Source organism: Micromys minutus, assembly GCF_963924665.1.
Source record: "Micromys minutus genome assembly, chromosome: 2".
In the NCBI taxonomy this organism is placed as follows: domain Eukaryota; kingdom Metazoa; phylum Chordata; class Mammalia; order Rodentia; family Muridae; genus Micromys; species Micromys minutus.
Genome location: NC_137971.1, coordinates 13,162,346 through 13,187,449, shown reverse-complemented (window position 1 = coordinate 13,187,449; position 25,104 = coordinate 13,162,346). Strand labels below are relative to the sequence as shown.

Sequence of the window (25,104 nt, the reverse complement as noted above, 5' to 3'; positions counted from 1 at the left end):
CAGCAACAAGCCAAGGCCCTCCAGACTAGGCTACCATTGTTGCTAAGCGCGTCATTTTCAAAAGCCACTTCCTTCCCATGAGCCTCTGGGGGCCAGGAAGTGGTTTCTCTGACTTCACAGTAGGAGTCAGAAGGTCAGTGCCTCTCAGTGAGTTTTCGAGGAACAGCTTGTCCATCTGCAGTGCCCTGCCTAGTGTTCTGTGAGGGTCTCACTGCCCTGGCGGTGTTTCCTTCTTTAGAGTGGCAAGCTGACTGGTCCCTACCCCGTGTGTTTTTATATAATTTAGCAAAAGCACTTATTTTAATTTCATGTATATGAGTGTTTTCCCTGCATGTATGTTATGTGTGCCACATATGTGCTGCTGTCCAAGGAAGCAAGAAGAGGGCGCCGGATCCCTTGGGACTGTGGATGTTGGAAACTGAGCCTGAGTCTTCTGAAAGAGCAACAGATGCCCTAACCACTAGGCAATCCCACCCCCACCCCTTTCTCCACACAGATTCTCTTTTTTGTTAATTTACCAGAGTGAACATATCTCGGATACAGAGAATTCCACATTTAGCTACTGTCATAAGCCATAATCCGTGAGAAGACATAAAGATCGTTCCGGGTCCGTACTGTTTGCTCTGTACTTTCTGGTGAGGCTTAAGTACGCAGACGCCAGTGTGTTCCTGCCAATCAAAGCAAAGGAGAACACTGCTGAAAAGATCGCGTTGGTTTTTCGGGCATGTGTTACACGTGTGGTCAGGTTCACATCTGGGGATTCTTTCCTTGTGTGAGACAGAGTAGGTCCCTGTGTTTATGCTGTGTATCAATTACAGCTACATCTTTACAAATAAAGGATGATTTTTGCTAGCTAAGGAGCTTGCCCTCCCTCTTTCCTTCCTTCCCTCCCTCCATCCCTTCCTCCCTCCTTCCCTCCCTACTTTTTCCCTCCCTCCCTAATTTTTCCTCCCTCCCTCCTTCCTTCTCTCCCTATTTTTTCCCTCCCTCCCTCCCTCCTTCCCTCTCTCTTTCCTTCCCTCCCTCCCTTTCTCTCTCCTTCCCTTCTTCTTTCCTTCTTTCCTTCACTCCTTCCTTCACTCCCTCCCTCCCTCCCTCCTTCCCTCCTTCACTCCTTCCTTCCTTCCCTCTTCCAGTACTGGGATCAAACTCAGGTTCCTATGCATGACAAGCAGGTACTCATAACCACTGGCCTACATCTCGGCCCATAAATGGCTTCTCTGCGTGTGATAATGCCATTAAGGATCCAAGCCCACGCCGACAGTCTTGGTTTTCAGCCATCATTTTCATATACCACTGTGCACAATCAAACAAAAGTCGCCAGTCTCCTCACCGTGTGTCCCATGCACACCCCCTTCTGCAAGCCTCAGACATGACCTTCCTTCTGCCTGAAAGGTCCTTCTCGGCTTCACCCAGCCCTGCCCCCTCTCCCTCCGTCCACCCAGCCCTGTTCCCCTCCCTCCGTCCGCACTTCTTCCTCGGGGTGCACATGCTATCTCCGGGCTCCAAAGACAAGTATAAATCTTGCTTCTACAACACTTCTATAATATCCCACCTAATATCATGAACCGTCTCTTCTCTTTTTATTAATTTCCATGTCTAATACAAACCACACAGAGAAAAGACTAGAGAGAAGAAAAGAATAATCTAAGGAAGCCTTGGGGGAGAGTCTCTTCCTCCCAGGCATCTGAAGACGGGCGTCAGTGGGCGTCCAAAGGTAGCAGGCAAGGCACTGGGCTGGTACACGCAACAGGAGATGTCACAGAATGGTAGGAGTTTGAAGAGAGGTGAAGTAATGGGACAGGGGCATAGTTTAATTGTGTTGTGCAATTTTACTTAGTGCCAAGGTAGAAAGTTTCCCAGGAAATGGTCTGCCTGTTAGCGCCTGGCGTCTATGGAACAGCTCTTATAGCAGATATATATTTTAAAGTACTAAACAAATACTCTACCACCTGCCTCTGTATCTGACATGAATGGTGTATGAGGCATAAACTCGAGGCCACTCCTTTGTATCCGTGATGGAGCAATGGGCGATGTCGGCCACCCTAATTAAACGTGATGCTGATACTACCGCTCCTGGGAAGCCATTTGCTGACTGAATTAATCTGCTAAGGCAGCCAAGAGGGTCTCGTCTAATTAATGCGACATCAGTCTTGAGGCTTAAAGGCTGGCATACCTTCAAAGGCATCACGTAGCTGCAGATATAGGGCACCTGGCTGCAGAAGCCATAGATTCTGCTTTCTGCAAAGCCCAGCACAGCAGAAGACAGACTGTGTTCCACCTCATACAGGAACTTGTGGGTGAAGTTGTCTTTTAGCCTTCCTCTTTCGTCAGAAAAGTTTTCAGGAACCACTAGAATAGCAAAAGAGGGGAGCTTACACACACACACACACACACACACACACACACCCCTGCAAGTTCATGCTGAAAATCATTACACACCATTATGGAACAAGAAAGGAAAAACGTAAACATTTAATTAACAGGACTGAGGCTATTTGGTGATTTAAAAAAATATTAAAAACAATTTGCCTCAAACAGGGATAATTAATGCTGACAGTAAACTATATACCACAGCTTTTCCCTTCAAATTAGCTTAAGATTTAACATTAAAATAAACAGGACAGTACGAAGATACTCTCCCCACCCCCACCCCACCCTTTCTTCCTTTCTTTTTGGATAAAGATGTTACTGGCCTCAAACTTTCCACAATCCCCCTGCCTCTCAAGTGCTGAGATTACAAGTGTGGTCCTTCCACCCTCCCCCCCCCCCTCTGTCCTCTCCCCCCTTCCCCTCCCTCCCTTTTTATTTGAGGCAGGGTCTCACTATGCACTCTGGTTGGTCTGGAATTTGCATACAGACCAGGCTTTTTTTGAATTCAGAGATCTGCCTTCCCTGCCTCCTAAGAGCTTGAATTAAAGGCATGAGCCACATGCCACCATGCCCCCTCCCCTCTTTTAGATTCTCAAATCCTAAAAGTACTTTGAGGTTTCCTAAAACATTATGTTCTATCATTCTATACTTTCAAAATTTCTAGCTAGATAAATTTGCCATCTGAGACAAAAAGAATCCCTGTATTCTCTCAGCCTTTTAATGAACCCAGCGAGCTTATTTTATACATCTAGGTAACTACACTGTAAAATAGCTGAATTTAACTGTGAATATTTAAAATCACACAGAACAAAAACCATCACAAAACGGCAGATCAACTGAGCTCTGAGGCACGGAGGAGGCTTCACCTCACACATCTCTCAGTCTTTGTAAAGATGCATTGTGAACAACCACTTTACCAAGAAACCAGAGATGCACTCGAGCCACGCTTCGGGCCGGGGAGGAGGGGCTGAGCTGCTGATTTTACCTTGTGGTAACATGATGGGCAGGGTGAAGTACTCCAGCCTGCTTCTTCCCATTTCTGGAAGTGGAGACAGCACCAGCACTTCGACCACATCTGATTCCACGACTGACACTGTGGATATCTGCAGGATGTCCTTGCTTGTCTCTGAAAGTGAATGGGGTGTGACTCTAAGTGGTCACTGAGTTTAAAGAATCCTGTATCATTCTAACTGGGATATAAGAGAGATTACTTTCCCCCAAATTCTCAGCATGATCCTTTGTTAATATTTAACATTTTAAACACACACACACACACACACACACACACACACACACACACTCACACCAAGTTGTATTCTTGTGTGTCAAATGGAGACACTCCTTCACTGAATCTCAAGTCGCCAATCTTATTGACCTGTAAGTAGGAGTTATGGGACCTATTTGATAAACAAACAGGAGATACTTCTGATTTTCCAGAAAGGTGGGTTTAGTCATGCCTATGTTCCAACAGGGGTTGGAGTCTGCCATCTTTGTACCTCCCATCTGTATCCTGTGTACTCGTGCCCTGGCTCCCGTCTGGGTACCAGTCAGTTCCAGGGCTCTTACACTGGGTACTCTCATGTTCTTATTGCATACGCAGTGGAGATGCTCCTGATGCAGAATCCGACCCTTGGGAAGTCCTGCTCACTGACTTTCGCTGTGCCACATTTACCTCACCCAAGACTGAACAGCACTGCCATTTCCTGCCCCCCCCCCCCACGGCATTCTGCAGCTTGGCGTCCACATTTCTTAATAAGGGAGTCAGGGGCCGTGTCAGAAAATGTTCTTATCCTGGATCTTACTGTTTCCTCGTTTCTTTCCTTGTCTATTCCCATTATCTCCCTTCATCCCTTAGCCCTGGCAGGACGCAGGGCTCCCATCTGCGACTTGGAGCCCATCAGGAGACATACCACCCACCGCCGCTTCCTGTCTCCAGGCATCCAGCATCCGCTTTGACACTCATTCTTCTTCCCTCAAGAGGCGGGGACCTCCCTTCTACTCAGTATTGACACTCATTCTTCTTCCCTCAAGAGGCGGGGACCTCCCTTCTACTCAGTAGTCACATAACTATTCTCACTCTTGCTGAGCTTCCCACGAGCTTCCCACGGCATCTCTGCGTGTGCTGTCTCCGCTTTCCCACCCGTGTCCTCTCTGACCCACCTGTCTCTCGGGGACCAGCGGCTAACGGACCAGCATGCCCCGCTCATGCCTGTCAGGCCTCTCCCCCAGTCTGTCTTCCTTGGGCTGTCTCTGGAAGGGATGCCGCAGGCCCCTCACTACTTGGACCGTCTGTGGTTTTTGTCGTACTCTGCCTGTGGTTTCAGCGAGAGCTCAGGATTCCTGTGGCTGTCCAGCTTTTCCCTTCCCACCTACAGGCCAACCTTGTGGTACCACCAGTGAAAGTTTATTCCTGACTAGCTTTAAAAGAAGTGAGACTTGGATTGTGGTTTTTTTTTTTTCTTTTCTTTTTAATTAGGCTTTGACAATTACTGGGAGGTAACCCCTAATCGGTGCTTCTAACGCTGGCCTGGCTGCCTTCCCAGTGGCATCATTCCTCCTGATGCGTGCTCATGGTAACTCCTCTCTCTCTCTCTCTCTCTCTCTCTCTCTCCACTCCTCTTCCTCTCTTTCTGCCGCACGACTAGGTAATTAAAAACCCTGCCCATCTCTAATCTCTCTAGTAATTGGCTGTAGCCGTTTTTATTTAACTAATAGTTTTAAATTCAGAAACACAGCTTGCACAACCTCGAGCTGGTACCGGGTAACCCTGAGGCCCAGACCCTCTTAGCATTACAGTGCATAGCAACAGAGCAAACCTCTGACCGGACCTCATTAGTTAACAACCGGAATATTCAATGAGCATATGCAATCCTCTCTGCGGTCAGCCTTAGGCTCTGCTGAACAAGGCGCCATCTGACTTACAGACTGGGTTGCTTTTTGGCCCTAGTGAGCAGGTAGGTCATGGTTTTGACAATATGGGAGCCAATGGCTCAAGAAGACAGAATGTCAAGATTACCTGCCAAAATTGTCTACTTATATCTTACGTCAGATCTGAGCCTTGAGTTGTAGCACTAATGTGCGCCGTCCTGCACATATGGAAACGTTCTGAATCATTACTTCCCCTGGGACACAGTCTCCGTCCTTCTTTGTCACCCCTCAGCTTCATTCACTCTTACCCCCTTTTCTGAAGAATCACACAGCACTAAACTGTTTGCTGGACCTTTCTGTCCCCCACAAGGCCCATGTTCAACACTGTACGTAGTAGGTGCCTAGTAACTTTATTCTAAATAAATGAATGAATTTGTAAATATAGCTTGGGGAACACACATACATTTGGGACTAAAGGAATGTAGAAAAATTAATTATTAAACAGAGGTCAGAGGTAAAAAGTTTTTTTTTTAAACAATTACAGTTACAAACCATCTACTCCTCTTCTTGTGAGTAGATGTTCAGACCTTTTACTAATTCAGTAGTTGATACAAGGTTTATTTTTTTTTTGTTTTGTTTTTTTAAAGCATCCGTTACATACTAGACAACTCTAATACTCTCAATTCCTCTAAATATAACATAGAAACTTAACTTCTATTTAAAACTTCATTTTTCAGGAAAATACAACACACATAATTGTCTTGATATAGTTCAAAATTTAAACTTTCAATTATTTGGCATAAAGTGATCTAAATTTTAAACTCACAAACACCCTGTATCATACCAGTGAATCCAAAAATCTGAAAAGACTTTGAGGGTCTGGCATCGATGACAAAGACGTTTCCTTCTTCTGTACCGACTAACAGAAAGATTCCTCGCTGGTCATAACTGGAAGAGAAGAAATCCAAAATGCTGAATATACTTTGTTTCAGCACTCTGTGACGAGTGAGCTTTCTGGACGCGCGCGACCACAGAAGCACGTTCAAAACGAGCCGCGCTTAGCGTGGGTGGCCTTTATTTATCGGTTCATTTATATTGTGCTGCTGGGTTGGAACAGTGTCCTGTGCGTGCAAAGTGGGTGGGGTCATCTACGGTTAGGCTACACCCCCAGCCGTGTCGTTTGTGATTTTAGAATATTCTCTGACCTTATAAAAGCAGACATGTTGATGTGGTCATTCCCCTCTGAGCCAATGCTATCCCAAACTTAATTTGTAAATACATAAGCAAGGAACCGCAGGAGGGCTGGAGACGTAGCTCAGTTTTGGAGGTCTCGCCTACCGTACGCTAGACCTCTGGTTCAGTCCTAAGCACTGAATCAAAACAAAACAAAAGCTAATAGCCAGCCAATCAAAAAAACTCCCAGGCCAACAACTAGCCAATCAAAAAAATGCTCAGAAAAGATAGGCAGATATTTTAAATTGGTAATGTAAGGAGTATGAGTCCAGCCATCTTAGGGACAACTTATAAAGAGACAGTTGTGTGAGTTCAGCCATCTCAAAGACACACACACACACACACACACACACACACACACACGCACACGCATTTGTAAGGAATGCCATCTCAAAGATAACATCTCCATTTTGTGGGAGGGGTTAAACTACATTCATGTTCCCAGGCCCAGAAACCAACTCCTATCCTGATTGGTGGAAAAAATGAAACAATAACTTGGCACAGATATTTATGGTTTGCAAACTTAAATGTTGAGATATTCCGGCTTGTTGTTGCAATTAAGACTCTGTTCTGTGGCCCTGGTCAATCAGTAGGGGCTTGATTACAGTAGATTTTTGTCATCTACATTGACCTGGTGTTTAAATATGTTGGATTTAAGTGGACTCCATAACAGTAAAATACATTGGCAGATTAGCTAGTGATGGTGTGGCCTTTCAGTATCTAATAATTGCCACATGGAAAAAGAGGAGGAACCTAGTGAACCCCTTCTACATTTTTCTCAAAATAGAAAAGAAGGGAACAATATGAACCACAGGAAAAGAAAAAGGTCCCGGAAAGAGGAGGCCCACAAAAAGACACAGTTCAGAAGGGCAGGGGACAAGGAGGAGAGTCGCTCCTGCTTCCCCACTGTGCTGGAGGCCACAGAGATCAGGAGGGACAGTTTAGACACTGTGACTAAATTGCTTTCATCTCCGAGATACAATGTAGCATCAGCATCTGCAACATAGTAAGTCCGAAACAGCATGCAAATAGAATTAAGGGTAGAAACCACAGTCACCTCCATGGACATAGGTAGGAAAGGCTTTGACAAATTTTAATGTATCTCTTCAATAAGAGTGCCAAAATTCCGAGGAATTTCAGGAATATGTCTGTACCTAGCAAAGACTATGTATGACAAACCTGTAGACTGAACTCTACAAGTTGGGGAGCAGTCGGAGGATATCTACTAAAATATGGAGAGAGGAAAAAAAGAATGCCAAAGCTCCTGCACTGTTTGATAGGATGCCAAACATCTCAGGACAATGAAATGAATGAAACAAGAGGGACATTGATAGGAAAGGAAGAAATCAAAACATCCTTTGCGAGCCACACTTAGAAAGACCCCCACAGACTTCATCAGAAAACTCTCTGAGCAGGTAATACTGTTCACTAGTTAGGAATATAAAGTCGACACACAAGATCCAGCAGCTTTTATGTATACCAATAAAAATAGGCTAAAAGACAAGAAATTTGGAAAAATATCCAATTCATAACAGATGAAAACAAGCAGGCAATCAAGCAAACGAACCAACCAGAGACCTAAGAATAACCCTAACCAAAGGTGAAAGACCTCAGCAATGAAAACTTCACTCCCCGAGAAAGAAGCTGAAGACGCCAGAAAACAGAACGAATTTCAGCGTCCCTGGACTGGCAGGTCCGGTGTTATGCAATGTCTCTCCCAAAGCCCAACACGTTCACATAAGCTGAGCTGCCCACAGGAGGCCTGAAGGAAATCCAGTCCAACTGAGATGCTTAGAAGAAACAGTCCAATCTAGGTGCCTGGAAGAGGATCAGCCCAACTGAGCAACCTGCAAAGTACACTCTGTAACCTGCTGAACTTTCTAGAAGCTGTGCACTGTTCTCCCAGTTCTCTGCTTTAGTGAGCTGACTGATACTTGGGTGGGCTTTGGTGAGATAGTTGTCTTTGAATCATTTCTGTTGCCTAGGAGTAACCCTCATTCATATTCCTGTAAGCAATTCTGCGGGCTAAGGTTTTGTTTGTTTATTTATCTGGTCAACTTGACCCAAGCAGGGGTCATCTGGGAACAGAGAACTTCAATTGGAAAATGACAGCATCAGATTGGCCTGTAGCCAAGTCTGGGGGGGGGGTGGCTCATTTTCTTGACAGATGACTTACGTGTGTCTGGGCAGGTGGTCCTGGGTTGTTGTATAAGGGAGCAGGCTGAGCAAGCTTTTGATCTACAGTGGTGACCTGCTTGCAAGATACAACAATGTAACAATGGCACCAAGCTTGTGGGAGGAACCAACCCACATCTGACTAGACTTAAGGTCCATTTCATGAGAGGAAACCTACGGGTCAGAGACCTAGGGGGAAGCCTGCATATTACTGTTCTGCTAAAGGAACAGAGTCGTAAAATGATTCCTAGTGACATTCTGGTCTCCTCATAGCGTCTTGCTCAGCCACCGCCAGAGAAGCTTCCTCCTGCAGTAGATGGGGAATGTGGAGACAGTGTGCAGAGAGGGAGAGACCCCAGAACACTCAGTCATACATGGGGCATCTTCATAAAGTCCCTCCCCTTAGGACTCAGGGGACCCCCGTGGAAGAGGAGGCAGAAAGATGGTAAAAGCAGAAGAGATGGGGAGGCAGAGGAAATGAAGCCTTCTCAGTACAGCAGGGCTGACGCACACATGAACCCACAGACACTGTGGCAGCATTCACAAGGCCTGCATGGGTTTGTGCCAAACGGGGTCCCAGTGCTGAGGTAAGTGGACGCGTGTCCCCTCCCTAACTCAGAAGCAATCTCCAAATTGATTATTACTTGAAACCAATAACTAGTTTCTCCAGCCGAGTCTCTCTGGGGATATAAACCACTCTAAGTGCAGAATCCATATCTAGCACTCAAAGAATTTAATGGGGGGGGGCGTGGTTCTATGTCTCTTAATGTTTAGTCAGGGCATTTTAAAAAACTTTTTTTTTTTTTTTTTTTTACATTACTGGTCCTTTGTACATATTATGGCTTCCACTTTTGTGTTTTTATTGGAGGTGTGTGTGTGTGTGTGTGTGTGTGTGTGTGTGTGTGTGTTGAAACTAGAAGGGGCCATAAAGAGAAAAGAGAGATCTTAAGGAGAGGAGCAAAGAGAGAGGATAATGAAATACGAAAGTAGAAAATGTATCTTACAGGGCAGCAAAAGGGGAATAGGGAAATGGGAGCGCAGGAGTAGGGTGAGCAGAGCTCAGGGTGTGCAATAGTATGGGGGGGGGTTGGGAGCAGAGCTTGGAGGAGGGCTGGGAACAGAGCACCGGGCGGGGCGGGGCGGTGAGAACAAAGCATGAAAGTGACCCACGAAACTCATCACTCCGTATAACAATGCTCAAAATAGCAGAAGTATCTTTGAAAATATTGCTTCAAGGATTTGAGATAATTTAAGAAAAATGATGAAATGTACAGATAATGGAATATTTTGCCACTACCGAGAAGAATGAGGCTCATCTCTAATGCGGATGTTGAACATTCTCCAGTGGGGCTGGGGAGATAGCTCAGGTGAGTTTGAGCCCCAAGACCTGCCTGAAAATAAATCCACAATGGCATGTGTACTCTGATCCCAGGGTTGGGGAGGTGGAGACAAGACCTTTGGCTCTCATAGGTCAACCCGTCTAGCCCAATAGGTGAGTTCTAGGCCCAGTGAGAGACCCCCGCCCCCACACAACCTAAACACCCCGAAACCAAGGTGGATGGCACCTGAGGGAACACACACACCCAAGGTTGACCTCTGGCTTTCACAAACTTCCACATGTGTGTACACCCTCACACGAGGGCACGTGTTCCAGCCTGCTCTCAGTATTTGAAGACTGTGTAAGTAAACAAAAAAGCTTGTCTTTTTGATTATTTGTGGGTAAGAATGTCTTTGAAGAGAGACATTGGTAATGGGCTGCTCCTGGGAGGGAACTTTCCACTCTGCCTGCCTTCCTTTTTGAATGCTCGAACCCGAGTGAAACTCCCAAACATGGGAAATGTGTAGAACCCAAAAGCAAGGGCGTTTCACTTGCGCCCCCTATAGACAGGTCTGATGATAGCATGCCTAGTGTAGGTGATGCTTACGTCAGTATCTTCACAGGTGACTGGGAGAGGAAGGTCTGGTGAATCAGCTGAGGGGACTCCACGTCAAGGATGCTCAGGAAGTATACATAGCCATCCATTGTCCCTACGGCAGCCGACGGGGAAGAAGGGGAGCAAGCCAGAGCTGTTGCCTGTTGAAGAATGAACCCCAGAGGATGAAGGGCGCACCATATGCAATAAACCCTAAGGGGCCTGTCGCTCAGGGTTACAGAGCTTGCTCTTAGCACGTCCCAGGCCTCCAGTCTTACCCTCAGCCCACCTCCAACCCTACCTCAAGTGCTTAGAATTTTTCAAAAGCCTGAGAGCTTGTTTTGCTCCATATTTCTGTACAGAAAGTCAACATCTCTGAATCTGACCAACTGCATAAGCAACCACAGGAATCTTTACGTTGTATTTTTATGCTAAAGCTTAGAATGACAGCGTCTAAAGGGACATTTAAGAAAACTAAGCAGTAGTGCTGAAGGGAAACATGCCCCCCCCATGTCACAGGGAGACTCGGGGGTCCTGCTTATAGATTCTAAGTTCTGGATATAAGGGGATTCAAAATTGGACTCAGATGAACTGCCAAGGACATTTTTATTGCAGTTTGAGAAAGAAAAGAAGAGAGACGGGATGGAGACGTGTCTGCTGCTGTAAGGACAGAGATGGAAAAGAGAAAAGTTAGGCTGGTGGGTGACTCTCAGAGCATTCTCATAACCAAGGGGGCTGTTTCTGCATGTATTTATGGGTGCAGTATGGGTGTATGTGTGAATGGGTTCTACGTGTGTATGTGTGTGTGTGTATGTGTGTGTGTATGTGTGTGTGTGTGTGTATGTGTGTGTGTGTATGTGTGTGTGTATGTGTATGTATGTGTGTGTGCGTGTGTAGGCCAAAGATGATCATCAGCTTCCTTGATGGCTCTCCACCTTATATACCGGGGCAGGCACTCTTGCTTGAACCCAGAGCTTGCTGGCTCAGCTGGTCCACCAGCAAATGCCATTGAGGCCTGTTTCCAAGTCCTCCCACAAGCTGGGACCGCAGGAGGCTTCATATCTGCACAGCATTTACACAGGTGCTGGAGACCCGAACTCTGGTCCTATGTCTATCTGCACAGCTGGCCACCACATCTTCTCCCAGCTTCCCTCAATGGGCTTTTATTATTACATATTAATTGAAGCCTTTACGGTCCTCTATAGAATGTGTGTGTGTGTGTGTGTGTGTGTGTGTGTGAGAGAGAGAGAGAGAGAGAGAGAGAGAGAGAGAGAGAGAGAGAGATCCTTCCCCAATTATTAGACAAGACTTTATATTGTTACTTTTGGGGGGAAGGGACTTATAATTGCAAGGTGTAATATTATATGGCATGGTGCTTGCTTAGTATCTATACCTTATATCCTTGGTGTAAGCATTTTAGGATTGAGAATTTTAATTTGTAGGTGAAAAGAACTGGAATTTCCCTACCTTCTAAGACACAAAGGAGGAAAAATCCAGCACGGTTACTATTTAGGTCTTCACACTTTTTTTTTTTTTACATTACTTTATGCAAAATGTATCTCGGATTATTCAGAGGCAATGGCACACTGAGAAAGATGCTGTGGGAGTTTGCCAGCTAGCACCGGGATGTCTTCCTTCTATGAAAGCTTTGGATACCCATAGAGAAACCCACATCCCATTATTTCTAGGGCTCAGAGGGATGACTGTGACCCCATTTTCAGAGCTGAGCTTTTGAGTAGCATTAACTGTCCTGTCATTCACCAGATTACACCCTTAGGAGATAGTCTTTGAGGCCCCCGGTTCCTTTCTGTGGTACCGTAATGTGAGCCTGGCACCGTGGCGGGTAGGTATGACTAAATCAGGGCTTCTTACATTCTACCTCTGTATGCAAACCAGTGCAGTAGGATTTCCAAAGACCACTAGATGTGAACACTGGAGGTCAAGTAGAGTCAGAATAGATATTTTAAGCTTGGGTTGCTTGGGCACACTTACTTGAGTCCTCAGGAAAATCCTGCCTGTATAAGTGCCGTCTTCTATTGATAAGATGGAAACTTCCCCTGAACTTGTGAGCGTCTGTGGGAGGAAGACGGGTACACTGAATGGACCGTTAGACTCCAGTATGGGAGCACATGCTGATCGGCTAGTATGCTCAACCCGAGGGCCAGTTAAAAGCTTCACTGTTTCTATAGGTTATTAATCGCTTATAAATTCAACACTGACTCTTATTTTCTGAAGAAATGATGTTACCCTTTTCTTTATCCTCTTGCCCCCACCACTCAGAAACAAGGTTTTGAATAGAACCCAGGCTAAGCTTGAACTTCCAGTCCCCCTGCCTCCCTTCCTAATGGAGGATTACATTGTGGTAGGATTAATTGCCCTAGGATTATAGGCACAGATGTCATACGTGGGCTCCTTGTGTGTCTGTGTGTGTGTGTGTTTTAAACAATTATCTTCAACACTTAGGAGGTAGAGGACAAGCATCACTGTGAGTTTGAAGTCAGCCTCCCTCCCCATACCCCTGACAACCACTGATCAGTTTGTCTGGCTCCATGGCTTTGCCTATTCCGGAAATATCTCGTTAGATGCATACAGTGTGCAGGCTCTTCCCACACTGGCTTCCATCACTTAGCACTGTGCATTTACGATCCGTCCAAGTCTAGTGCTGGCCGGACAGCTTTATTTCTTTTAATTCCCGAGCCAGGGCGCACTGCACGACTGCGCTCCAGTCTCTGTGCTCACTGGTGGATGCGTGAGCACCTCAGTGGTTCATAAAGTCTGCGCCATTATGAACAATGCTTCTGTAAACATTTGCGTGCAGCTCATTTTTGGATGGCATCATGTTTTCAGCCCATTTGGATAAATACTAAGGAGGATAGCCGCCGGAGCATAGGGTGCCGCTTTGTTTTAAAAGAAGCTGACAAACCATCTTCCAAGTTGGCTCTACCTCTGTTCAACAAGGGAGTGCTTCCCTTCGCTCTTGGGCTGCTCGACAGCGGCCTCTGTTGGCAGCACTTCAGATCTGAGACATTCTAATAGGCGGTGGCATCTCATTGCCACCATTTCCTAAGGACAGATGTTTACAGCATCTTCTCCTATCCTTATTTTCTGTCCATATGCCTTCTTTGTGTAGAGCCCATTCATTTATCCCCCCCATCCCCTTATTTCTGAATGACATTGTTCACTTTCTTATTCTTGAATCCCACATGCTTCCTGCAGACCCGGCTGCCCTGTCCTTTGTCAGCTACAGCTGCAGAGATGTCTGTTCCTTCAGGCTGTGGTTTGCCTTTTCCTTCTCGTAGCAGAGGATGTGCCTAGGGCTCTCTACTCTGGAGGGTTTTCACAGAGCATTTCTGGTCAAACGCAATGCGACGATTTATTCCTCTGCATGTTCTATTTGGTACTGCAGTTAAAGGGCTTGCCATTGAGCCCAGGGTAACCTGGATTTGACCATCACCTTTTAATAACCTTGTAGTTTTGCTTTTATATTTGTCTACAGTTAGTTTTGATATTTTTGGAATGTAAACAATTTGCATCTAGTTTTTTTTTTCAGCACCATTTGATGAAAGAAGGTAATTGTCTTGGCTACTTTGTCACATTTGTTACTTTGCTACTTTGTTTTGCTGTGTCAGGCACGGTGGTAGCACTTACCTAGAATTCCAGCACTTTGGGGAATGGAGAATGAAGTCTGTAAGTTCAAGGCCAGCCTAGGCAGCCTAGCAAGACTCTTTCTCAAAAGAAAGTTTAAAACCCTAAAAGATCATTTGATTATATTTATGTGGGTTTATCTATGAGCTCTTGTTTTCTATTGCATTTATATCTTATCTTATTCTTTACGATTGTAGCATCAGCTGACTGTATTGATTTCTCAGTACCTCACTGATGCCTTCTTCAATAGGATGCTGGTTGTTTTTGTGTTGAATTTATAATCAATCTTTTTTTTTTTTTTTTTTTTTGCAAAACAGCAGTGATAATATGACTAGACTTAGACTAAGTCTGTGGCTCAGTTTTGGAAGAGGTCACACCTTAACAAAGCTTCAGCCTGTTATTCATGTCAGGGTGATGGTCTGCCATAGATTATGATGATCATCTGAACCCTCCAGTTCCCTTTCCCAGTGGATGTTGACAATGGTCTTGGAGGTCCTGGAGGAGGAAGGGTGTACTGGAGGTGGGCTCAGTACTACAGAGCATGGGGCCAGGGTCAAACATGCCCGCAATCTTTGTAAAATGGGATCACTTAAGAATTAAAGATGCCTCTGGGCAGTGGTAGCATTGCTGACTGCATACTTAGATTTTCTTTCTTTTTTTTTTAAAGGGCTGTGCAACGAATGAAGGGGCCATCATCAATGATTTGGTCTACGTTTGGTGGGAAAGGTGCGGTAAAAGAACCCGTGCTGGAAGTAAAGCAGAAGATTTTTGGCTAATATTTAGCCAGGCAGCCTTTAATACCAGCACTGGGCGGCAGAGCCAGACAGATATCAGAGTTCGAGACCAGCCTGTTTACGGATGGAAACCTCATCTTGAAAGACAACAACCTGAGTCCTGTCGTGTTCCACCCCGTACACCATCCCTTACCAGGAAGTATTTGGTTCCAGGTGAGACAAAGCTGACGGCCTGAACTTTCCCATCACAGGCTTCTAGGAGTTTATCGAGAGCCGGCTCTGCGCCAAATGTGTAGAGATAAACAGACCCCTGGAAAGGCCACAGGAGAAAGAAAACATAATTATTGAACGTGTCATTAAGTCAGCAAATACTTGTTTAATGGCCACTGTATGCAGCACACTGCTTGGGACCAGGCGAAGGGAAACCACAGACTTAAATAAAGTCTCAGAGGAACTTAAAATGTAGACATCTCATTTATTAATTGAAATACGTGAAAGACTCAGCGAATCAGCAGGTACAGCAAGAGACAAGTGCGTGGGAGGAAGGCCAGGGATGGGATATGGAGCCTGTGTTGTGAAAGGTCTTTGGAAGTACAGCCTTTTGGGCTTTTACTCAGAACGAGAGGCCACCTTGGGCTCTGAGTGGTTGGGATAAAAGTTCAGTTTGTATTGGCCGCTATGCCAAAAGCACATTGCTCTCACCATCAGACATGTAGAGAAACTTGTTAAAATGTCCTGCTAATGCCATAGCTCTCTTCTTCCTAGTCACTCCACCACACACTTATATATAGCATATATTAATATATATTATATATATTAAGAACCAATATATATATGTATACATAGAGACTAGACTATATATAGATTGACTAGTCTACACACACACAAACACAGAAACACACACACACACACACACATACACACACACAGACTAACACTAAACTCCATTGTCAGATATCTGATTGGCCAGGCCAATCAGATCTCAGACTTCTCCTGACCAGACTGGCTGATACAGGTAGATGGGTGACCAAGTTAATCCACCACGTCTATTTCAGAGCAGTTTTACTTTATAGCTGGTAACTTTTTTCCAAAGTCGCCAGTAGGACAGAAATATAGGCAGGAGTAGCAGAAGGCTCTAAATACCAGAAGGAGAAAGTTTCCAAGGCAATAGAGGCAGCAAAGGGGAGACAGAGCTAAGAGACATGGAAGGCAAGCCCCTGGGGGCGGGGCACGGATTCGAATTCACTCTCTCCTCTGATGGTGTGTATACATAGCCAAGCACCTACTTCTTAATCCAGGTCTTTGTTCAGAGAGCTTTCCACGTGCAGTAGAAAGAGTGCCGATGGGAAGACAGTCATTATGCACACACCCCCTTTCTTTATTTGCACTGTTGGTGTCTGAAGACCGTGCAACCAGAGATCCCTGTCTACTGTACCTTGTCTGTCTGAATCAGCAACATTTTATAACTAGGGGAGAACACCAAATGTGCCACTGGCCCATCAAACTCAAGGAAGGTCTTCACTTGGTACTTTGAGTCTTTGATGATGAAGGAGTAGATCACACCATCCTGCAGAGGGCACACAGTGAGACGGACACAAAGTCAGTGTTTGCCAAAGTACAGACGGCGTCTGACATCAGACAAGCCAAGGCTCACGGACGACTGCCTGCCCCTGTGTGTGAGCGCCATGTCTGGTTACCTCTAGAACATGCAGTTACTTTTAACCATGTGCTTCATTATGCAGAAAGCAGGACCAAGGTTGTAGGGCTTGAGTGTTAACTGTCCTCATTGAAAAGGGCGTTAGTCCTTGGTGTGTTTTTAAATCACTACGAGGTGCAGTTTTTTAACCACATATGTGACACCGAAGTAGAGACATGCTTTTTATTTACTTCCCCAGCCCCGGATGCAATGCTAGAACATGGCAGGTGTTCAGTAAAAATGGGCCGACCAACTGGATGCTGAGAGATAGACTTAATGACTTATTTCTGCAATGGTCAAGAGGCCTGGGGGAAAGGTAGCCACCTTTGCTACATGGAACTCCATTGTCACTAAGCTAGACATGTAAGAGATTCGACATCACATGGCAAGGTGCTTCCCCCAAGCGTGTGATTGTTCTCCATCCCTCATCAGTACTGGTAAGAATCTTAAAGCTCCCAAGTGCAGACCAGATGTAGGAAGTGGGAGGGGGTTTTCTTTTAAAAACTCCAGAAAGGCAAATATGAGTGGAGGGTAAAGCTCAGAGGCTAACGTGCCTTCGGCCTGATAGACCCACATTCATCCCAATGACGTCACTGCCTCACTGGCCTCAGGGAAGCCACTGGCAGTGAGGCTGACAGACAAAGCTGACAGCGGACTAGGGACAGCTTCACCTAGACCTGAGGTTCTGATGGAATGCTGTCACCAACCTTAACCTTGATGGCACCAATGGCAACCACACAGAGACATGTGGTCTGCCCCCTTTTAAAACTTCCTGGAAATGTGTGTTCTAGACGATAAAAGCATATCCCCTGGGATGTGATGCCCCAGGTTCAACTTCCAGTGACTGCCAGGAGACATGATACTTTCACCGATCTGAGGAGCACGTTGGATTTCTACCTGACAAAGTTGTGGGGTACAGCCTGTGGCGAACCCCATCTGCTTAAGCAAATGGAGACGGATCTTACTGAGCTTCATCATCAGCTCTAACAGACGAAAGACCCAAGCTCATTTCTGACAACCTAATTCATTACTGTAGAAACGGGCATGGGGCTGGGCTGCAGATAATTGTGAGTTTTCCCCCTGGGTAGTAAGGACAGCAGGAAGTTTCCTTTCCTTTCCTTTCCTTTCCTTTCCTTTCCTTTCCTTTCCTTTCCTTTCCTTTCCTTTCCTCTCCTCTCTTTTTCTTTCCTTTCCTGTCCTCCCTCCCTCCCTCCTTCCCTCCCTTCCTCCCTCTCTCCCCCCTCCTTTTTAAAAAATTGATTGATTTATTTTATGGAGTACACTAGTTGTTTACAGACAGACCAGAAGAGGGCATCTGATCCCAACACAGATAATTGTGAGCCACCATGTGGTTGCTGGGGATTGAACTCAGGACCTCTGGACTGCTGAGCCATCTCTCCAGCTCCAGCAGCAAGTTTCTAAAGCCCACTTTTGTCCATTTACAACAACCCAGACATGATCGTTCATTTACTTGTCTTTCCACCCCCCCTTTTGCATTTAATGGAAAGTTTCCCTAGTAAACTTTTTATTGTAACATTCAACAAGCAAACTATTTTAACTGCTAATCTTAAAGAACCCAACATGCCATAAACAAACATAAGCAGCAGCAGAAGGGGCTGCTTTTTTTTTTTTTTTTTTTTTTTTTTTTTTTTAAAGGAAGTGAGGAATTCTGAGAAATAAAATACATTACAATTCCAGAAGTGAGGATGCCGTCCTTCTGGTACACCAGCGTGAGTGGACTGATTAGCTGGGCTCCATCTTTGGGGAAAGAATAAACAAGAGAAAAGTGATGATGTAATTGAAAGAGCAGCAATAGCTGTATGGGGAGGAGTAGCCATGAAAGTCTGAATGAGCACGGGGACACCAATGGAGAAGTTAGGGGAAGGACTGAAGGAGCTGAAGGGGTTTGCAACCCCATAGGAAGAACAACAGTATCAACCAGCCAGACCCCCCAGAGCTCCCAGAGACTAAACCCCCAACCAGTGAGTACACATGGAGGGACCCATGGCTCCAGCCTCATATGTAGCAGAGGACAGCTTTGTCTGGCATCACTGGGAAGAGAGGTCCTTGCTCCTGTGAAGGCTCAGTGCCCCAGTGTAGGGGAATGCCAGGGCAGGGAGAGGAGGGAGGGAGTGGATGGGTGGGGGAGCACCCTCATAGAAGCAGGGGGATGGGGAACGGGCTAGGGGGATTCTGGAGGGGAAACTGGGGAAGGGGATCATATTTGAAATGTAAGTAAAGAACATATCCAATAAAAGAGAAGGGAAAGGTAGTGAGGCTGCCCTGGCGGTCTGGAGCACCGGCCTGTGGACCCGCGTTAGAGACCTGTGCAGAAAGTGTCAGAGACTGAGAAAAGCTGGAGTCAAAGACCCATGCCATCAGAGCCATCCTGCCGCTGGGCTGTGTACTCAAGATGTGTGTGTCTGATAAATTTATATAACCCACATCAAATGGCACCTACATGTTTGTCAAATGAAGCACAGCAGGGAAAATTTCCTTCGAGAACATTTGTTATTCATAAGATTTTTGACTTTGGCGGGGGGATAACTTAGCCATGTTTCCAGTTTGTGTAGGAGAATATGCTAATGGTGTGGGCTCAGATGGCATCCCCTAGAATCTTTGTCTGCCGCACAGAAGCTATTGGATGCTGGAGCTGGGAAACAGCTCTTTCCTCATGGTACGGCCCAGAAGTCCCCACGGCAGCACAGCTGCAGCTGGAGTCTTAAGAGCCCAGGCCTGGAAGAGAGGCTGCTGTTTGAAGATCTCCCTTCCCAAGCCATGGCTAAATTCACCTGCAAAAGCATGATTCTGATCTATCTACATTTCTACTTAGGAGATGTCTTTATGCTACGTTGCTAAGGCGACGTGTCAACTTGTATGTAATTAATATCAGTGTCCCATGAGGATGGGAATTATGTGACATTGTACTTGTTATTGTATAGGTTGTCTCTGTTGTCCCTTGGCTGGTCCTTTCCACATTATAATGACATTGGAAAATATGCATTTGTCTTCAAAAAGTGTGTGTGTGTGTGTGTGTGTGTGTGTGTGTATGTATGTAAAATCCAGGCTGATAACAGCCTGAGAGCTGTGATTATAAACTCTTGTGAAACCACACATGATTAATAAATGTATATTTAAAGGTATTTATAATATACTGAAAAAAAAACATACAGGAAAGAAATTGTGAACAGTGCTTAAAACAACGTGATTAAGCCCAGTTGTGTAAAATATGTTCAAAATGCGGTGGGTGTTCCGGATGCATTTGTTACAGGAGTTCATTCTGCAAGTACTTGCAGAGGTCACGTGATTCTGTAGTGGGATTAAACAGAGTCCAACTATTAAGTGACCTCAGCTGATGGCCAGGAGAGAGGAGAGGCCACTGTGCTAACATAGGGTCCTGGAGCACATGGCGTTCCAGTGTGGGCGTCTAACGCATCTGAAGGTCGAGGTGAGGCTGGGGAACGGTCCACACAGAAGTGGACAAGAAAGAAATGGACAGTCCTCACAAAGGTAACCTTAAAAGGCGCGAGAGAGCACAGGAACAATAAAAAAGTTTTAACAAGTTCAAGTGGAGGTCCCGACGGAAGGAGCCAGCAGGGGCTTGCTCTTCGAAAATGTCCAGGTAATAGTGCTGTCGATTCTCTGTAGAGAGTAGCAGGGCTGTAGGGCCAGTCACAACATGGAGGGATGCGTGAGAAAGCTTCGCCAAGGCAGTGAGAGTCGGGGATTGGCAGAGGGACTCCGTGAAAAATACGGAAACTGTGGAAAGGGAATTTCCCTTGTAACACATGTGAACCAGACCCTGGGTGACACAGAGGAAGAGAGGGAAGAGAGTGAGCTAGGAAGCAGACCTGTGGCCCGCTAGGAAGAAGCACTGCTTAGCAAAGACTCATCCTGGGACCGATGGAAAATGACGTCACAAACAGGAAGTGGGCCCTCAGGACAGCAGGGCCAATGAGCTGGGTGCTAGGCATGCGCAATTTGAGCCAGCTGCTTGCTTTGGATTGGATGTAGATTCATGGCAGAAAGGGCCAGGTTTGTTGCAAAGATTAACGTGTGAAAAGACAACCTGAAGTAGAGAGTTTAGGGTGCAGGTTTGAGTAGCTGGCCCTGGAGAAGCTCTCTCTCCGGAGCCCATACTTGGGCTGGGGGGGGGGGTGGGTTCCTGTGCTCCAGGCCTTACACTAGCCACACATCTGATGGAACGAAGAATGGATACCAGATGTAAGGGAGAGCTGATAAGGTCCTCCTTGAAATAAACGACACGAAAAGGGGCTTGTGACATAGCACACGTAAAGAGGTAGCTGTCACAGAAAGGGGACTTGAAAGGAATGGGGACAGAAAGGGACCATGGTTAGCTGACTAAGCAGAACAGAGAAGGTTACCAGCTCGGAGATCAGAACTTGGGAGTCCGAGGCTTCATTTCCCGGACTCTGGTGTCAGCCCCACAGCTCACAAGAATCTACGCTTGCTTGTTGTGACATTATGTGTGGTGGGAAGGGAGGCTGCGTGCGCTACAGTTTGTATGTGGAGGTCAGTGGACAAGTTGCATGTCTTTATCTACCCATGGGGATTCTGAGGATTTAGTCCAGATTGGTGGGCTTGCTGGCAAGCAGCCTAACTTGCTGAGACATTTTACTGGCCTAGGAAGACAAGGGTGCTCTGTAAATCTCGTGTGTTGGGGAGCTACGGGTGCATCTTCTTGTGGTGTCCTGAGGACTTTATAACATGAATATGTAAAGTGGTATCTTTTGGTATCCTCACACTAGGAGCCTATTAACACTTAGTAAATAGTGAGTAGCCGCAAGGTGTGTCCACAGGACCTGTCGATAGAGAATCAGACTTAAAGAGGACCCAGGATGTCTCCAAGAAAGGGGAGGAATTGGGGACCCCCCAAAACTACCATCTTGAAGGATAAGCAAAGCTCACCCCACAGCTGTATTTCTGGACTCTGGGGCAGAGCCGTTTCTTACCCGGAACTGGGAAGTCCTCTGCCTTCTGAAGCACAGTCACCTTCAAGGTTTCTGTGTTAATCATCAGGAGATGACCCTCTTCGCACCCAATGTACAGGTCGCTTGATGGAGTCCAGCAGTGCATGGTCGGGTGAAGAAGAGGGTATATATCATCCTTCGGCTTCGGGAGAGAATAGCACCCGTGTGTTAAGACAGCGATCATAGTCCACAGAAACACCCACCTAAAAACCGGTCACCAAGAAACCCGAGCCAGCAGCCAGCGTGAACGCATCGGTCTTTCGTGTCCAACGCTAGAGTCAGATCTCTTTCCCCCTTGCTCTATATTTTTTTTTCTTTTCACCGTGAACAACCAAGGCTCTCCAGCCAATGCATTCAGAGTGCTCTTGCCATGGGTTCGGATGAAAGGTTTGATTAATACACTACTAACTGTTTCTTGGTGGCCACTTTTGGCAAATTGGTCACGGAATACCCCTTTTCGGGAAAGTCTGTCATTAGCATCCTTGCTTTCTGGTCTTCTTGCAAAGGTCAGCTTGGAGCTTCTGTTCAGCTGGCTTTCGAAGGCAGTGAGCTGACCTTTAGCCTGATGCTGAGTCTCCTCTTATTTGGTCCATGATCACTCCATGTGCCTTTGGCTCCATATAAGGAAATATAACGCAAATAGGAATTGACTTTGGGCTCCAAAAACAGTTTGGACCAAGTTTAAAGCAGGTTGTTGTTTTCCATAAAAGCCTAGGGAGTGGGTGTCTCAGGTCCTCCTCTTCTTTTGGGTGACTCTTGAAAGTGTGCAAGCCATTCTTAGACTTGGCTCACAAAAGGAGGCCATAATTGGTTCAGGCTTGCCTTAGTTGGTGATACTGACTCTTCTCCCAGAGCCAACTCCAGAGCCTCTTCCTAGTAAGCCTTGAACAGACCGTATCCACTTGTCCCTAAAGCTCAAGGTGGCTTTGACAACTATATCAGAAATGTTGCCTGTGGTGCTAGACTTTGAATTCTGGATACTAGAATATGGCCTTCCTCTCTTTCTCTCCGTCTCTCCCTTTTCTCCTCTTCTCCATGTCTCTCCCTCTCTTTCTTTTTCCTTCCTTTTGCAGTGCTGGGGGATATTGCATGCTAATCAAGCACTCTACCTCTGAGCCACATCCCTACCTCATCCCTCCTTCTGTGTAACTATTGAAATGTACTAGTGTGTGTGCTTGTGAGTGCACACGTGTGTTCACACCTGCAAGTACATATATGTGCATGTATATGCCAGTGTGTGTTCGAGTGCATCTATATGGATGTGCACACATGTGTGTAAGCATGCACATGTGTGTGGATGTGTAAGTTTGCATGTATGTGTGCACACATGTGTGTGTACTTATTTGTGTATTGTTGAGCTTCCTATAGTTCTATGTGATTAAGATTTGTAGCTTGTTTGCTTCTGGTGTCCTTGCACACACTGACATAAACGTTGTTAACAAACTAGGGGTCAGTTGCCTAGCATGTTTAGATTCTTTAAGAGTTTTGTGTTTATGTTGCTGCGTGGTGGTAGCACATGTCTTTAATCTCAACACTTGGGAGGTAGAGGCAGGGGGAATCTCATGAGTTTGAGGCCAGCTGGTCTACACAGAGAAACCCTGTCTCCAATAACCAAAGAGGGAAAAAAAAACCAAAAAACCTGTGTTCATGTCCTGCTTTTCTCGGGCGCTCATTCATCACAACTGCTTCCCACACACGTTCTGAATAGCCACACGAGGTAACAGAACATCCCCTTCCCGTATGGAGTGTACCTACCAATGGGGGGAAGAGAGAGCAAAATAGTTGCAAAGTTGAATATGGAGGATGTTACGTGCTGAGAAGCATGTTGAAGGAAAGTCTCTAAACGTCTTGCTGTGAGCCAGCCACCCTCCTAATAGATGCTCTGTTGCCTGACAGCAGATAACACATTGCTGTTTTAATTTATGGATGATCCCTAATAGATTCTCAGCTCACATAAGTTGCTGATGTTGCCTAATCCAAGGGTCGCCTATTAGCTATTGGTTCCATGGCAGCCAGTGTGCCCAGTCTGGGTTCTCCTCAGTGGGACAGTCACAAAGAGAGAAATCAGGGCAGAGCAGAATCAGGAAGCAGAGAGGGGATGGTTGTGACAGGAATGTGGATTGCAGGAGCGATGGATATAAAGCCATAGGCTCTTCCTGACCTAGGGAGGAGAGTGGGTAGAGAAGTTAGCTGTTCAGATGGACCTCAAAATGTGACCAACACAGTGGTCACTCAGAAGAAGGTGCAATATGATGGTATTTTAAAGGGGGAGGTGACTTTAGTATGGCTGACCTATTTTATGTCTTCATAGACTTGGGCAGTTAGAAAAGAAAAACCCTAATAGGCACTACCCACTCACCCACTCCCAATTTAAACAAAAAGGTACCACCAACCAACCGGAGGGATTAGACCTGGGTGAATGGCTTTTCTGTGGGATCTGCCTGAGACCGGACTCATCAGGCAAAGAGGCACTGGCTGCAGAACGAAATTTAAACCCTCTTGCATGGTTCTGATGGCATCTGACAGACTACACATCACAAAAGGCCTCTTTTGTTACAGTTAAGTGTACCTAGCATATTCATTTATTTAGAGATAGGATTTCACTGTGTAGCACAGGTTACCCTGGATCTTTTGATCTACCTGCCCCTGTCCACCCGGTGCTTGTATTACACCTATTTTGGAAAATCTAAAAACAAACAAACAGACAACTACATCAACAACAAAAAAGACAAAATCTCTAAAACTGCACAAAACAAATGCCCCAAAACGCCAGCGATTCTATGTACGAAACAGAATGTGAGGATTAAAACTTGGAAACTTTTTGGCTGTGTAACGTTAAACTACAATCAGATCTCTTTTTCTCTTTTGTTTTGTTTTGTTGTTTTTTTTTTTCTTTTGTAAGTTTGATTTCATATTGTTTTCTTTACTAATGCACTTAGTGTTATTTAAGAATAGATGTGGGGGTATCTGGATCATATGAGCAGATGTCATGATTTCTTGTTCTGAGTTTTGGAAGAAGCTGGTGTGTCATAATTGTGTCTCAAAACATTTGCCAACTCAACCTCCATCTCCAGACCCCTGGGGTCAAGCATCGAATATTCTGATCACCTCAAGTCCACAGATGGAGAACAGGATCCCAACTTCATACTGGGTTAAAGGTTGGGACAACACAGATATGCTGAGAAATATTTGAGTTCATCAAAGAGATTCTCATTTAGCAAATTTTGTTTAAAAGGAAGAGAGAGAGAGAGAGAGAGAGAGAGAGAGAGAGACAGAACACAGACACTAGGCCCCTGAGCCTAAATTCATTTTGCTGGATCCAGTTTCTGCCCAGATAACATCTGCTTTTGATTTTCCACACACAAAACTGGATACCCCAAATAACTTGCACAATGTGTATCGGGCCTATTTGAAGGCCTACGGCTTGCCATTCTGGTGGTAGTTACCAAGGAGGTAATGGGATTATTTAATGTCTG

The 25,104-nt window shown here is 45.7% G+C and overlaps 1 protein-coding gene across 1 annotated transcript in view; it reads right to left on the bottom strand.

Moving 5' to 3' along the window:
• The window catches only part of CFAP43 (cilia and flagella associated protein 43), a gene marked incomplete at both ends in the record, with an annotated part of 83,199 nt that overhangs the window by 39,250 nt on the left and 18,845 nt on the right, over positions 1-25,104 (bottom strand). Inside the window, 10 exons of the mRNA XM_080912081.1 lie at positions 519-668; positions 2,177-2,352; positions 3,359-3,499; positions 6,086-6,189; positions 10,575-10,723; positions 12,555-12,635; positions 15,135-15,251; positions 16,377-16,508; positions 18,328-18,395; positions 21,611-21,770. Coding sequence (XP_080768207.1) covers positions 519-668; positions 2,177-2,352; positions 3,359-3,499; positions 6,086-6,189; positions 10,575-10,723; positions 12,555-12,635; positions 15,135-15,251; positions 16,377-16,508; positions 18,328-18,395; positions 21,611-21,770 — 1,278 coding nt within the window. The remainder of the gene's footprint in view (positions 1-518; positions 669-2,176; positions 2,353-3,358; positions 3,500-6,085; positions 6,190-10,574; positions 10,724-12,554; positions 12,636-15,134; positions 15,252-16,376; positions 16,509-18,327; positions 18,396-21,610; positions 21,771-25,104) is intronic.